The sequence below is a fragment of the Scleropages formosus genome, chromosome 7 (assembly GCF_900964775.1).
Source record: "Scleropages formosus chromosome 7, fSclFor1.1, whole genome shotgun sequence".
NCBI classification, from domain to species: Eukaryota; Metazoa; Chordata; class Actinopteri; order Osteoglossiformes; family Osteoglossidae; genus Scleropages; species Scleropages formosus.
The window spans coordinates 21,078,050-21,093,042 of record NC_041812.1 but is presented as its reverse complement, the minus strand read 5'-3'; the positions used below and the strand labels follow the sequence as shown (position 1 = coordinate 21,093,042).

The following is a 14,993-nucleotide window of genomic DNA, read 5'->3' as shown; positions in this document are numbered from 1 at the left end:
TGTTTTCTACTTCTTTGCCTTCACTGAATTCTTACCATTTCTGAGAGTATAACAATTTTATAGAAAAAAAATCAATACCATACTATTTTTTTTTTTTTTTGGTTTAGCTTCACAAATTATTTGCTTGTCATTCTATCTGTTTGTTTCTTTGCTTACATTGCATTCTTACAACTGTTGGAAATCTATCTATCTATCTATCTATCTATCTATCTATCTATCTATCTTCCTGGCAAATATATCCTTGTAGCTTATGCAAGTTTCCGCTGAAGCGTTATACACCAGCTCACTGCTGATTCTACATACTGATGGTAAATTACCAGTGTAAAAGCTGTACTCAGCTGTACTACTGTGTCATCGGTGATACATGCTCTCGTACCGTCCGCAATCAATCAAACAAACAAAACAAAATCCAGTTTGTTATACTTGGTTCACAGTTAATTTATTTTATGTTAACCATAACCGGATCTGTCACAAACTGAGTATTTCTATAAATCATTTTTAGGCACTTATTCACAATGTAGCTGATACACACATTTGATTTTATCCCAAGTGATCCTGCAACTTTGACTGTGCCACAAAGAGAATCATAATGACTAACGTCAACACCATCTATCTTATCGTCCTTGCACAGATGCACTCTCCGCAAACGAAAGTTGAGTGCAGTTGCTCAGACTGAGCCGAACACGTCCCTACCACTCGTGTGTAACACGATCTGCCCCTGTGGCACAGCAGCAGCAGCATGCCAACAGGGATATCTATATTAAAAATAAACAAATAAACAGTCATGAACCGTTCTAGCATCATCCGCAACAAATCAATGCTGATTTTACAGCCGGCACACAGGGTGATGTGTCTGAAATACCGAGTAGGGTGAGGGCTCGATCCAAAGCATGGACCGAGTTTCTGCATCCGCCCATTCCGTTCCCATCCCATGGCCACCGCCGCCAGGCCTTCTCTGTTGTTATTCCACTCCCAGCCATTAAAAAGCACCCTAATTCCTGTAAACATGATTACCCAGGTACCAAAGCCCATTTGTCACCTGCAGCAGAAAATTGAGTTAATGCACAACTAAAGGCAAGCAGGACTGTGTAATATCAACTTGATTACATCAAACTAGCTGCAAACCTAATTCGGCGGCATGACAGGGCGCGAAGCTTGTCATCTCCAATCATTAGAGCTGTCAGGAATCCATCAGGTTTACAGCTAATTAGGTGAACACTAATGAAGCTGGCAAAACAACTTTTCTTTTTATACGGCTGAGTGGACCTTTCAGATTGGGGGAGAGGGAGAAGAGAGTGTGTGTGAGAGAGGGGGTGAGAGAGAGAGAGAGAGAGAAAGAGAGAGAGAGAGAGAGAGAGAGAGAGAGAGAGAGAGAGAGAGATGGGGGGGGCAAGGGAGGGAGCTAGGGAGATTTTCTCATGAAATTCTCAAGGTTGCTGGGGACTGGATTTCCCAAAGTTCCTAATCAAGGCCCATCATCTGACATCTTTCCTTGCTCTTTCCATCACTACAAAGCAATCAATTTGTCATCACTCTTTGTGTGCCACAAAGCAGTCACGGACCTTATAACTTGCAGCTGTGAGGCCTGGAAGGGGGGTGGAGAAGGAAAAAAATACAGGAAGTTGCTGAGTCTCAACATTTAAAAAAACCTCTCTCACCACTCTCTAGTTTTTTTTTTTTTTTTTTTTTTTCTCCTCATTTGCTCATCAACACAATAAATGCTTCTTTCACTCTTGTGATAAGAAGCTTTTTGATCATTCTTGGCCCTTCCCCACACTCGCCCCATGAGTGTCCATTAACTAAGCACATAACGATAAAGTTATGTCCAGGCCAACATATAGAAAGAGGAATGAAAGCGCTCACTTCGCCAGCTTCTGATTGCTCATCCAAGCTATTGATGAATGTGTCTGCCAGAAGAAATAAAACAATACACAAAACTTTCTCACTGGCCTTTCTGATGGCGCAAACCATTATTTCACCTCTGACTGGACTGTTTTTACTGCTTATTATTGTTATACAGTTTACTGCTTTTGTTTTACTTTGTTTACATGCATCCCTCATGATTTCTAGCATGCTGAAATTAAAACTGTTTGTATTTGTGTGTGTATATGTGTGAGTCTTAAACTGTTAACGGAAACCCTACTGACGTTCTTCGCAACTGTTTTGTAACTCAAAATGTAAAACATGCCCCTGCCTTAAATGGGAATTCATGTTGAAATGACTGATTAAATACACTCAGACTGAAATCTCTAAATCAGGTACTTTTCAAACATTAAATTTTGAACTCAACATCAAGACAGGAGATATATGAAACTTATTAATGTTATTATTACTGGTATTTTAACCAAAATAATTGCTCTCCCCTAGAACAGTTCTCCTGGCCCGGTGTGTTAGTAAATAGGTTTAGGACTGTTTTTCTTATATTTAAACATCCAAAGCGTTGTACTTTTAATGTTTACTAACTGAATTAGTCAGACAGTTTAATTCTATCACTTCAAACCCGATCAGGTTACTTATTATTTTCACATGATTAAAAACTTTGAGCCAAAATCGCGAAAAAAGAAACGGAGCGAAAAATAATTATTTATTCCAAGAAACCTGTGTCATTTTTTCTTGTGCTGAAAAAAAGTTTTCTCAGCAGACACAGCGGATATGCGAGTATAAAGGACAACATTCTGCGCGTTTAGTCTGCTGTTTGCGATGGGAACACGAAGTATAAAAGATGCAATTAAAGTTGTTTTTTTAATGGGGCAGTTCAGGCCAGACGTGACGTAACGGGACCGGCGTTGCCATGGAGACGGATTTATTGACGTTTATCGGGAATGAATAGATCAAAGGGGAGCCAGATGACAGGCGATCAATCAGCCGTCAAATCAAACATGGCAATTGTCCATTAAAGGCCCTTCCAGGCCAGTTACTCTCGCCGCGTGCGGGGCGCGGCCCCTTACACTGCCCCCCGGGAAAATTATGAAAAATAAAGCGAGAAACTCGGCGAAAGTTCATATTTGCGGAGGACAAAGGAACGACGGGGAGCCATCGCAGCGCTCTGACAGTCAGCTGACACTCGAATCCGGCACCAGGCCACTACTCTCCGCAAACCTCCACCCTTTTACACTTTAAACTCCGACTGAACACAAGAGGAGTTTAAAGAAATATACACCGTAAAGTAGAGCATGTGCTGCTGGTCCGGGAAGCGCGTTGCGTCGCGTCGCGTCGCGTCCCTGGACTGGGGGGGCGGGGGGTGTTCACCGCGCACTTCTAGGGACAGGCGGACGGGCGACAGCAACAGCTCGAGCTCAGTGTGTGTGTGTGAGAGAGAGAGAGAGAGAGAGAGAGAGAGAGAGAGAGAGCAGTGGGGTACCGCGATACCGGGATGGGTGTCCTGAGCAGGAGAAGTGTAGAAACTGAACTTAAAACCCGCAGCAAACACCCGATCCAATAAGTGGCAAACACAGCAGCACAATTAAAAGAGCCGCAATTAGCGCACTGTGGGGGATCCGGAGTAGACGGGGTCGTGCGGTGTGTTTGGAGATGTTTGGAGGTGTCTGGCGGGTGTGTGGAGACGGTTTGAGATGTTGTGTGGACATGTCTGCAGATGAGGAGATGTTCAGAGGTGCGGAGTTAACGTTCGGAGACGTCAGGAGATGAGGGCATATTGCTGAAGCGTGTATACATGCGTTGATGTGGGGGAGTTGTGTGTGGAGATGATGATTAGAGAGATCTGGAAGTGTGCAGAGCTGTTTGGAAGTCAAGTGTGCAGGGAGATTTCGAGGTGTATAAAGATGCGCTGATGGCCGCAAATGCATGCAGAGAGATGTTCGTCCAGAGCAGAGGTGCGGAGAAGACAAGGGACACGGTGTGTGTGTAGATGCTTGAGGACATACCTGCTGCGCGCCTGGGCGCCTGTTGTTTCCTCCGCGGCATCGCTCGTCTTCTCTGTGTTGCGTGTGAGTGTGTGTGCGTGTGCGTGTGTGTGTGTGTGTGTGTTTTTCCGGAGAGTTTCTCCTTCAGTCCCGCAGATGTCGATCCGCTGCGCTCCGCTCCCCCAGCGCTCGGTGCGCGGCGCTCACACGCGGAACCCGGGGGCGCTTCGGGGGGCTTCAAATAGATCGACACTTTTCAAACAACAAGAAGGAAAAACTGAAAAAGAACAGATCTAGGGAAGGAGGGATTTCTTCTTCTTTTTCTTCTTGTTCCTCCCGCTTGTTCTTCTTCTTGTTCTTCTTGTTCACCACAACCCCCCCTCCACCACCTCCACCGCCTTCTCCACTCCGATATCACGGTGGGCAGACGAGCAGTAACACTGCAAAGAAAAAAGGGAAGAAGAATAAGGAGGACAAAAAAGAAAAAGAAAAAAAAAAACACCTCGAGCCTCCGCGCGATCCTCACTCCTCGAGGGGAGCCGCAACAGGCAAGCTTAGAGGAGCGCGAGACGATCGCGTCACTCAAAGTCCGCGAGCAGGGGGCGAGGACATCAAGTGCTGTCACGTTAACTCCTTCCCCTCGAACCGTGGGCAGGCGGGCCGCCTGGCTGGCTCTGGCTCGCGCCGCGTGGTGCGGGTGCGGGTGCGGGCAGCGCGTGCGTGTCCTTCTACCGCAGGATAACGTCCCCCCACATCACCCGCTCCCTCCACGGCCGCGTGCGCTCAAATGATTTTTCTTTTATTTCTTCTTTTATTTTCCTTTGTATTACAAACTGCTCGTGTCGTGACTGAAATCCTGATTGACACGGAAGAATATAATCCTCTCCACACACTGGAGACTTACAACAAAACCATGATCTATCAGTATAAACACTTAGCAGTGAGCTGGTGTCTTTCCCCCAGCCCACTTACCATGATTATTATTATTGTAATTATTATTATTATTATTAAGCCATAGTAGTTTAAGAACACTGCAAATAATACAGAATTAAAATTACATTTTATTCAATAAAATAAACAAATGATGAAGAATTTAGTTCTTACTTATCTGCTGTATCCGTTTAAAAAATGTTTCCCAAAATTAGCATACGCATTTCAAAAAAAAGAATGCCGGAAAGAATGTGTGCGCTTCTGATATCATCTTGCGCGTATCACAGTGTAAAACTTCACATGTCCTCTGCGCTCGTCACCGGCGATGGTCTTTTCATTTTTTTAATATTTTGTTCAAAGTCCCTTTTTCAGAAGAAGTGAAGACAAGATTTTCAGAAATGTCGGAGGAATCGGACGAAACTGTCCCTCACGCGCTCACACTTTGGCTAGTTATTTTGGTCCGGGAGGGTGCGTGGAAAATCCACGGAGGGGTCCGAATCGATGAGATATGCGCTCGATTGAGTGTCCCTGGCTACACTAGCGCTCATCAGAAGGAGGGGATGGACTCTCACTGTGTCCCAGCTGCTCTTTGAACATGGATGAGCTGCTATTGCCAAACACTTTCCTTTGGCTTGCTAATCACACTTTTCATTTTTTTCCCCCCTCTCTCTTCCTCCCCTATTCTTTGTGTGCTTCAGAGTTGGTATTTAAGCAACAGCAAATCAAAGACTCCTTCCCTTTGCACAAAGATGCCTCCTTCACTTGAAAAGAGTAAAGCACAAATGATGTAGCACAATTTGTATTTCTTTTTCCCCCCTTTTTTTCTCGGGGGTGGGGGGGGATCGTCTTCACTTTATTAAGGTAAGATCACAATTCTTGACAATGTCCCATTCCCAGAATGATGGAGATGCTTCACTTCTATTACACACATATTTATATATAATAATATAGATATCAATAATTTTATCTTGTCGTTCGTTTTGTTTCGTCCTTCCTTCCTTCTCTGTCTTTTCCCCTTTTACAGGAAAATCAAAATAGCTGCCTTTTAAAAAGCAAAAGTGGATGCACTGTCCGCACTTTTTCAGATCGTCATGAAAAAAGAATAATTAGCCCACGCGAAAAGAGGAGAATCGGTGAGTTGTCGCGGTCTGCTTCTGCTGCCACATGATCATGTGTTCAGATCCATGTCAGTCAGCTGCCATCCATACATAGCTCGTCTTCCTCCGCTCGTTTTAAATGGCCCACGAAAGGGAGCCGGATCGCGGGGGGGACAGTGATAAAGGGAGCCGCGCGGAGCGGCCGATCCACGTCTCGCGCTCGCGTGGGAACGGAGCATCTGACTGTGTCGCTGAATCGGGTTTCTTTCTCTCTTTTTTGCTTTAAATCCGACCTCGTCGCCGCAGCATCGCATTCCGTTAGATCCGCCCAAACATCTGTCCGTCTAACCATTAGGGCATCCATCAGTGTCACAGCAGCTGCTCATTACAAGGACAACACCTCGCACACACACACACACACACACACACGCAGACACACGCACACATACAGGCTCCACACCTTTTCGGTGGAAAGCCTTACCCTCCACCTCGTGGATATTATTATTATTATTATTATTATTATTATTATTATTAGAAGTAGTAGTATTGTTGTTAATAACCCTCATTTTGTTGGTACCTTTGTCCAAGGTGACGTACAGATGAGCAACTTTACAATGCTTTCATACAGAGGGTATTCGTGCTGTACGAATACAGGGTAAGTACCTTCATCAGGACTACTACAGTACGAGGTGGATTCGAACCTTGAAGCCTCACCACTCCAAACCACTACGCCGCCTGCTGTTCCACCATATATGTATAGCATGTGTAGGATTTAACCTGAATAGAACTGTAAGCTTTGTGGAACATCCTTGGATTTTTTTTTTTTTTTTTTTTTTAATTGTTGCGCACTTACAGGTTTTCAGACTATAACCAGGTTTGGGAATTTTCTTACAAAAGAAATATTTCTAGTTTTACCTTCCTTTGCACTGGTTGGTTTTTACACACACACACACACACACACACACACACGCGCGCACACACAGAGGAGAAACATACGGAACCGGCGCCCATGTCATGGTTCATCCATAGTTTCATGCTTCATTGAGTTGGATCATTTAATGTGTAGTCTTTAAATAAGGGTGTGGCAAAATGTTGATTGATCATGGCCTGTGAATGACACGTCAATTCTGGACAGATCAGTCTTTAACAGCAACACACAGAATGTTATTTCGCATTGCACATGTGATCAGACTCATTCAGTCTATTCTCCAAAGTACAGTGCTGCACTGTGTTTTTACTTACTGTATTGTCACCAAGCGCTACCTGCCTCTCATGTGGAAGTTCTCTTGTCAGTCTTCTTCCTTCATGTCCACCTCATATGAAGAGGCGTGAGAAGGAATTATTATATTTTCTGCGAAGCCACAGGCAAAAAACGTCTTATTCAGCTATAACGAATTTATCTGAACACACTATTTTCATATATCTAGTGTTCATGTTTTCTTGCTATACAATTAATTGTATTGCTGTATTGCATGTAAATGATAACAATGAGTTTCTGTTAATCTTTTTCCCTGACGTTTTTATTGTCTTGGAGTTATAAAAGAAACAAGAAAAACGGTAATCATACTGATTTATTAGTATTAATTGCCTTATACCGTTTGCCTGGAAACATTTCCAGTTATTATTGACGCATTGTAGCAGTGATTAAATGGAAGATTTACGCATTGTGAGTAGTCAGTAACTTTAAGACGTTCTTTTGTTTTATTTTTTACTCTGTGGTTATAATAATGACATGAAGTGCTAGCCTACTTTATAACGTTAGGCCCGTCACATAAGGTACAGATTCATTTACTTGCGCGGTCCACGAGCGTATGTGAAAATGCAATGTTCGGGTTACCTTCTCTGCTCTGTACAGGTGGAAATATGTTCCAAAGCAAAACTACGAAACATGAAATAACGTTTCTCTGCTATACATTGGAATGTAATCTATATTTTACTGACTGAGAAGACCGAAGAAATTGATAATGGAAGATGTGCTTTCTTTTAGACGTGAGTTCATTTCTCATTTGTGTATTTCTTTCTGTTGTGGTCTTCTTACTTTCCACATATCATGTTTTTAAATTGAGTAGATATACTGACTGGAGGAGTAGAAACAATTCCACAAAGCAAGTATTTTTTCCACGGCCTGACTGGTCACGTGGTTTGCAACTCCGTGCGCTTCGCAAATTATGTGTGCATACACATCATGTACAGTGGTGTTGGGTGAGCACACTGATACACATCTGCAGTGGTACTGGCAATATAAGTTAATACTTTAAGGAAGAAGGAGGATCGCTGTTAATGAGGTTACTCACTCTAATCACTTGCGCACGTGCGTGTGTGTGCGTGCGTGCGTGCGCGTGCGTGCGTGTGTGTGTGTGTGTGTGTGTGAGGGAAAAGAGGGAGGTTTTGTGGAGAAAATTAAAGAAGGTGCGATATGATTTCGGAACTGCTGAAGTCCCCTGTCCACATTTGACACTTAAACTATCCGATGGCTACAATATACCGCTTCTTCAAAAACTTAATTTGTTCCAAAACTGCAACTTTTTATTCGACTTATGTGAATAAAAAAGGGAGGATTCACGCAGTGTTAAATTACGATTAATAATAGGTATTATTAGCCATTCTGGAGTGGTTGTTAAAATATTTTCAATAGAAATTCTGTAAGGACGTTAAGGGAGTTATGAAACATGAATATTAAAATCCCCCCCCCCCCCCGTTTTGTACTTGGTGAGTGGTTCAAACTTACAGGTCCTTTGGGAAATATAATGCAGAAATGACTTTGTGAGATTTTCACGTATCCAAAATTGTTGCAAATGTCGTACTTCCAACTATGAGAGCAGCATTAAAAAATAAAGAAATAAATTAAAGACCGTAGTATCAGTTTTTCCCGAAGTGGGAAACCTACAGGTTTGCAAGGCGAGTTAATCGTACTTTGGAGTTGGGTCATTCATTGTCACGCGTGGTATCCGCTTTTCTCTCATTTGGCTCTCCTTTTTGTTCACTATTCCATATAATATCATGATATTGTGTGGCAGAAAGCAGCTCTTCTTCTTCTTCTGCCAGTCACGGGTTTCTTCAACTTTATTCGTGGAAAAATTGTTCCAGTATTTGTCTAAAACACATCTATAGCCTAAATTATTTCAATACTGTCGTGAATACCGGATAATACATTTAATTTAATGTATTTCACAAAACACGTAAATATACCAAGGTAAGTACAGAACTTTTTTATTATTGCGGACTCTTTTTGACTTGGCCTCGTAATAAAGTCTGTAATGTCACAGAGATAGAAAACTTGTGTGTCGTGCAGTGTATTATTATTATTATTTTTGTTATTATTATTATTTTTCTTCTTATTATTATTATTTTTGAATAAGAATGAAAAAAAAACAATAATTCCGTTTATTTCACAGGGACCCAATTCTGCACGATACAGTCTTCACTTAAGTTTATTGGCTCATTTATTTGCATTGTTTCAATCAGAATACGATGTGACTGCATGAGCTTTTTTCACTTTGAATAAAAAATAAAGCGCAAATCAAAACTGGACTCCAAGAGCCTTTTATTCCCTTCATTATTTTTTATTTTTTCCCCTCTTCTTCTTCATATTAGCAGTTATTACTGCACAAATAGAAACAAATTACGGTTCTATTCCCCTGTAGTCTTATTTTTATGCACTTTTATTAAAAGTACATACACTGAGAAATAAAAATGAATTAACTTAAAATGCAACTTTTGTCATATAAAGTAGTGATATTATGTAGCAAATGCACGGTTGTTTGCATGGAATGTCATTTTTCTCGCGCAGTTTCGTATAAAATAGTAAAAACTTTTATTTAACAATATAAAACAGAAGAACATCATTTATATCAACTACATCAGTTTATGCTTCTGTATATTAGTTTGAACAGGAATTTTTCACAGAAATCGATGCACATATTATATAACGTAATAAATGATTTTGACAACTTCCTGTTTTTTTTTTTTTTTTTCAGTTTCCATAATAATAATGGCGATTAAAATCAGCATGGTAATTTTCATAAACGTCAGTGTAGTGACAAAAATGAAAGATATAAATCATTTGACTTATGTATCGGTATTTATTCCATTGTTATCGTTCTCCTTCCTTGTTTGCAGTACATTGTTTGGATCCTGTCTTCATAAGAAAAAAAAAAAAAAACTCAGGCAGTCCTAACAAGTGAACTGAAGCTTAGAAACACACGTGACTGAAGAGGTTTGTTCAGAGGCCAAGTACTCAACAAATGCACACTTCTCTGATACTTTGAACCTTTAAAGATAACTCCTTATACAGTACATATCTGCAACAGCTCTGTGTGTGTGTGTGTGTGTCTGTGTGTGTGTGTGTGTGTGTGTGTGTGTCAGGTCTCTCCCTCTGGAGGTACTTCAAACCCTGGACAACAGTGCTTTGAGAATAAGGTGCAGATGATGGAGAGCCTTTTAGACACGAGAAGTGAGAAGATGAAGATGAGCTGGCAGTCCACATGCACCGAAAGGGTTTTCCAGAGTGCATTGTACAGATGTTTATACTGTGCAAAAAAGCCCAGATATGATGTAAACACTTGCCATCGATAGATAATGAGTTTGGGAAAGTAATAAAAGACAAAGGGCTTCAGTGCCCTTCGATATGGCTTAATCTGCAAATTGCCAGTCTATCCAGTTGCTCTAGCAGGAGGACGGTGTGTGGCTTTTTCGAAAGATGGGACAGGATCTAGCATGAGACTAGTACTAGTGGTCACCGCAGCTTCAGGTTTCCCATTAGACACTGTAAGGACATGCTTAGGGCTTGTAAAATTTCTAGGGTCTCGGACACAGAAAAAAATGAGGAAAACAGGAAACATAAAGACAGAGACCTAATGCTACTACAGCTTTAAAATTACATTTTAAAAGCATAATTCCAGAATTTTTGGGCATTTTTTAAGAAAGTTCCAATCTCCAGCTTCTCCATCAGTCGTGCGGTTTAACATTACAATGAAGTTCATCATATTAATCTACGTATTTCAGTTGGCCTCTCCCCCTTTTTTTGCACATTTCAGAGTGAAAGTGCCCAGGGCCTATGAGCACCAAAATCCAGCTACTTTTTTTTTTTTTTTTTCTAGATGTTTAAACTATGGTCACTGGTGGTTAAATGGAGACGTAAAGAGACTTAGGGATTTTCTTGATTTCCTGGTCTTGGAAGGATAGTTTTGTCACCGCAGAGTAACAATAAACCCATGGGTTGACACTCATCAGGAGTGCAAGTCTAGCTCTTACTTCCAAGAGTGCAGGATGGAGCATCGGGAGGGAGAACCAGTGAGCCGGGCATAGCCTATTTGCCCCTGTGCTCTATTCTCTTTGCCATGTGTCTTAACTGCAGGGCTAAGAAGACAAGTACTGACCAGCGCTCTTTCAGTGCCTGTTACTGGGTCACAGAGCTCCTTAGCCTATAGCCACTGAGGTGGGTGTAATTTAACTTCCCCTTGTTGCTCTTGATACATCCCTGTTCACCAGTCATGGTTCAAAAATTAAAGTTTGTCCTGCAGAATTAAACCTAAAAAGGTAGAGATCTCGGAACGCTCAACTCGTCAGAATCTACAGCGGTCTTTCTCTACTTTTGATTTAAATTTCTGCTGCATTTGTTTGAATGATTTTAGACATCAGCGTGCGGCAGTTCAGATGTTTCTTTACATTTACCTTTTTTGAATTAGCTGACGCTTTTCTCCAAAGCAACTCATAATGCTCAGCTACGTACAATTATTCACCCATTTATCCAGCTGGGTATTTTACTGGAACAATTTTTTAGGTTAAGTACCATGTTATTCAGGGGTACTGCAGTTGGAGGTGGGATATGAACCTGCAACCTTTAGATCCGAAGGCAGCATAACATTTGCGTTTACATTTGTTCATTTAACACCTACTTTTCTCCAAAGCAACATAAATGTCAGTGAGCAAAAAAAAAAGACTGCATTACATCAACAACAGCAGCTCAAACCACTGTGCTACCAGTTGCCCACGTAACATTTTTCCTCTCATTATATGTGATATAATAACAAAAGAGGGATGTTTAAACTTTTAAACAAACCAGAAGATTAGGAATTAATTTTAATTGTAAAATATCATGGTTGTTATTATGTGTTTACACTTGGCTGAATCATAGATTTATTAATCCATATTTTAAGTTGCCTTTATTATTGTAAAATCTTGCTGAATTCTTGCATGAATTTACCTATCTATCTCTGAAAAGGATATGCCCTGCCTTGGAAGTCGACGCACTCTTCTTCTTCTTCTTCTTCTTCTTCTTCTTCTTCTTCTTCTTCTTCTTCTTCTACAACATCAGCAGCAGCAACTCATATCAGTTATATGACCACTAATGAGCAGCAGCTGTGTCTGCGGTTTATGAGTTCTTGTATATCTTTCATGTTCCAGGCACAGGGATCAGAAATGGAGCAAATGTTTACTCCGACAAGAAACAGGGAGAACGAGAGAACCTTCCAGAATTTTCTGCATCTCAATAAACAGCATTTTCACCCACACAGATGGTGCTGATCAGCCGCCCGAGAGATGCTCGTCACCGTGTGAGCTATTGCAGAGCTTCAAGTCATAGGCATAAGTTCATAATCAGTCGTCAACTTTGATTCAGTGTTAAGATTCTTGTGTCAGCCTCCTGGAGAATTAAACAAGCTTACATCCTGATCCCTTTATAACAGTTTATGCAGATGCTGTGCTGTTTGATGTTTGAACAGAACTTATGTTCACTCCTTTACTGGCCTTGTGTTTGCTACTGTGAAGTGCTATGGCGACAACTTATCACCGTAATGCAAACTGATTTTTGAGACTGTAATCACTTAACTCAGCCTTTTCTCTGAAGCTGCTTACTGCATCAAGCTATTTAAACTGATTTATCCATTTTTACAACAAGGAAATTTATATTGCCAATCAATTCAGAGTAAAGATCTTGATCAAGGGTACTACAGCAAGAAGTGAAACCGAAACGTAGAGCCTCAAATAGTCAAGTCCAAAGGCTGTGACTCGAACCCCTTTTCCATCTTTTGCACTGAAACACCCTCTGAGGCCAGGTAGTTTGGTTATGGTGTTTGATGAAGGTCTCTTCTCTTTGTGGGCCAAAACTCTTGCAATACAGGTTGTCTATAAATTGCAACATTTGTGGCTTTTACAATCCACCTGTATTCATAATGGCCGTCTTATCAACCTTGTTATATTATTTTCCAGTCCTGCTATTTGCTTGTTATGACTAACGTCGATCGCTCCATCTGCTCTACATAACACGGGCTGACCTGCTGCGAGGCACAATATCTCTTATTGACTTGGTGAGTGTTTGGGTGTCTAAAAGTGATTTTGCTTCATTTACAGAACTTTGTGCTTGTGATTCCCTTCAAGTTCCTTTTATTTAAAATGGCTAGGAAGTGAAAAATCAGTGTTCTGGTGGTGCTTTAAAGAAAAAGCGGGGCAACGGATTTAGAAATGAAAGCGTAAATAATAGTGTGGCATGAAAATATATATACAGGGATTTTCTACTGATGACGGAGTTGATTTATGATAAGGACGAACGAACCCCGCCGTATATCGAGGACCACCTGTACTGGCAAAGATCTGCATAAGTTCAGTGCGAGAGGTGAAAAGACTGAAACGGTAAAGGGAGCCGCTAGTGAAAGATGCAGCTCTTTTGCAAGAACATTCCTTCTGTCGCTGGGAGACATATAGATACTGTATTGTGTGCGGCCGCAGACTCTGTCATCCTCCTGGGTGGGCCCAGGTGTTCGTTGGAAGTGCGGGAGAAAAGTGTCTTATACAAGGCAGGTAGGGCAACTTTTTCCCATCAACCTCCTGCCTTAAGAGCGATATAACAATAATTTAACTGATTATGGGATAGACTGCCAAGTGGAAGCCTGTAATTATAACTGCTTGCTATTCGGCATCAGAGCTCCATTTTTACTGAGCAAAAAAGTCAACTGTTCTCAAAATAATATTATCACAAGCAAACAAACGACAATGTGTTTTGACACAGTGGGCTTTTCTGTTTATTTTTCCCTCAAGCACTTGAGATCTAATGGGCCTGTTGCAATGGCAGGGCAAAGCTACTTGTTCTGAGGTGGATTTACAGCTCAACTCTGACCTTTGACAGATTAACGGAATTAACAGCACAAACACAGCCATCAACAGACTTTCCTTTCAGAGGGATCCTCCGTTATCTTGAAATGAGATGTATTTCCTATATAAAGTATATAAAATTCGTCGTAAGGAGGCAACGAAAAAGTAGGTAATGAATCTGTAATTTATGTAGTATCTCTTTTAATAAAATTCTCTTAACTTTGGTCTCTATTGACAAATTACTTTGCCTTCAAATTTTAGAGTAATATTTTGAGGACATAACAAAAGACATATGTGTTTGTTAATTGTTAAAATCTTGCTTCTCCCCATTCTAATGAAGCTTCCTTCTCTTAAAAAATTATGACAGCTGAAAAGGCACTGCTGTTTCAAGAAATTCACACTTTTTCGGTGCTAACTTGTATTATCTGGAAACTAAACACCCCTTTTTAGCTTTTTCTGCTTTCCAGGTTTACTGGGATTGTGTATGGAACCATGGCACAAAGTCAAAGGTGCGGTGCTAACTATGATGACATGTGTCATAGCAACCTCATTAATTAGGTGTGTTGTGTTGTTAATGCTGTATTTTGTGCTGCTCTTTGTTTATTCAACAAACAACCCACCATTAGAGTCAATGTTAAGAGGCTGCAAATATGGAGCAGGCACAGAGGCCATAAAAAAAACATCAATTTCTACTGTTACATGTTAAATCAAAGAAGTAAAGACCATGAATTTCATAACATATATTCAGCATTATTGCTTCTTGGTTGTAATTTTGAATAATTACAATAAACAGTGATGTTTACGGAAGAGATTGCTGAACTTGTGTGTGCAGTCTGGTTTTCCGTCTACTTATGGAAGGAAAACAATTTAGGTTTTAAAAAGCAAATATGGAATTTTAAACATGTATGTCCTCTTACGGTCATCTGTAGGTATACGCTTAGTGATGGGATGCGAATCAGAAGGTTCAGGGTTCAGTTGAAACCCTAGGATGTACGGCACTCCAGTGATCGCGATG

General features: G+C 41.0%; 1 protein-coding gene and 1 long non-coding RNA gene across 4 annotated transcripts in view; one reads left to right on the top strand and one right to left on the bottom strand.

Moving 5' to 3' along the window:
• LOC108926318 (teashirt homolog 3-like) overlaps nt 1-4,194 on the bottom strand; it is a 36,956-nt gene extending 32,762 nt beyond the window's left edge. Inside the window, exon 1 of the mRNA XM_018738937.2 lies at nt 3,885-4,194. Coding sequence (XP_018594453.1) covers nt 3,885-3,924 — 40 coding nt within the window. The 5' untranslated portion in view covers nt 3,925-4,194. The remainder of the gene's footprint in view (nt 1-3,884) is intronic.
• Nucleotides 4,195-4,977: 783 nt separating this feature from the next.
• Nucleotides 4,978-14,993, top strand: part of LOC108926216 (uncharacterized) — a 55,372-nt gene continuing 45,356 nt past the window's right edge. Inside the window, exons 1-5 of one of the 3 annotated variants that reach the window (XR_001965461.1) lie at nt 4,978-5,654; nt 5,818-5,926; nt 6,479-6,545; nt 7,746-7,879; nt 9,286-9,402. This is a non-coding gene — a long non-coding RNA (uncharacterized LOC108926216). Of the gene's footprint in view, nt 5,655-5,817; nt 5,927-6,478; nt 6,546-7,745; nt 7,880-9,285; nt 9,403-14,993 lie in introns of those variants that run through there. The other 2 variants (XR_001965460.2, XR_001965462.2) reach the window with 2 other exon arrangements.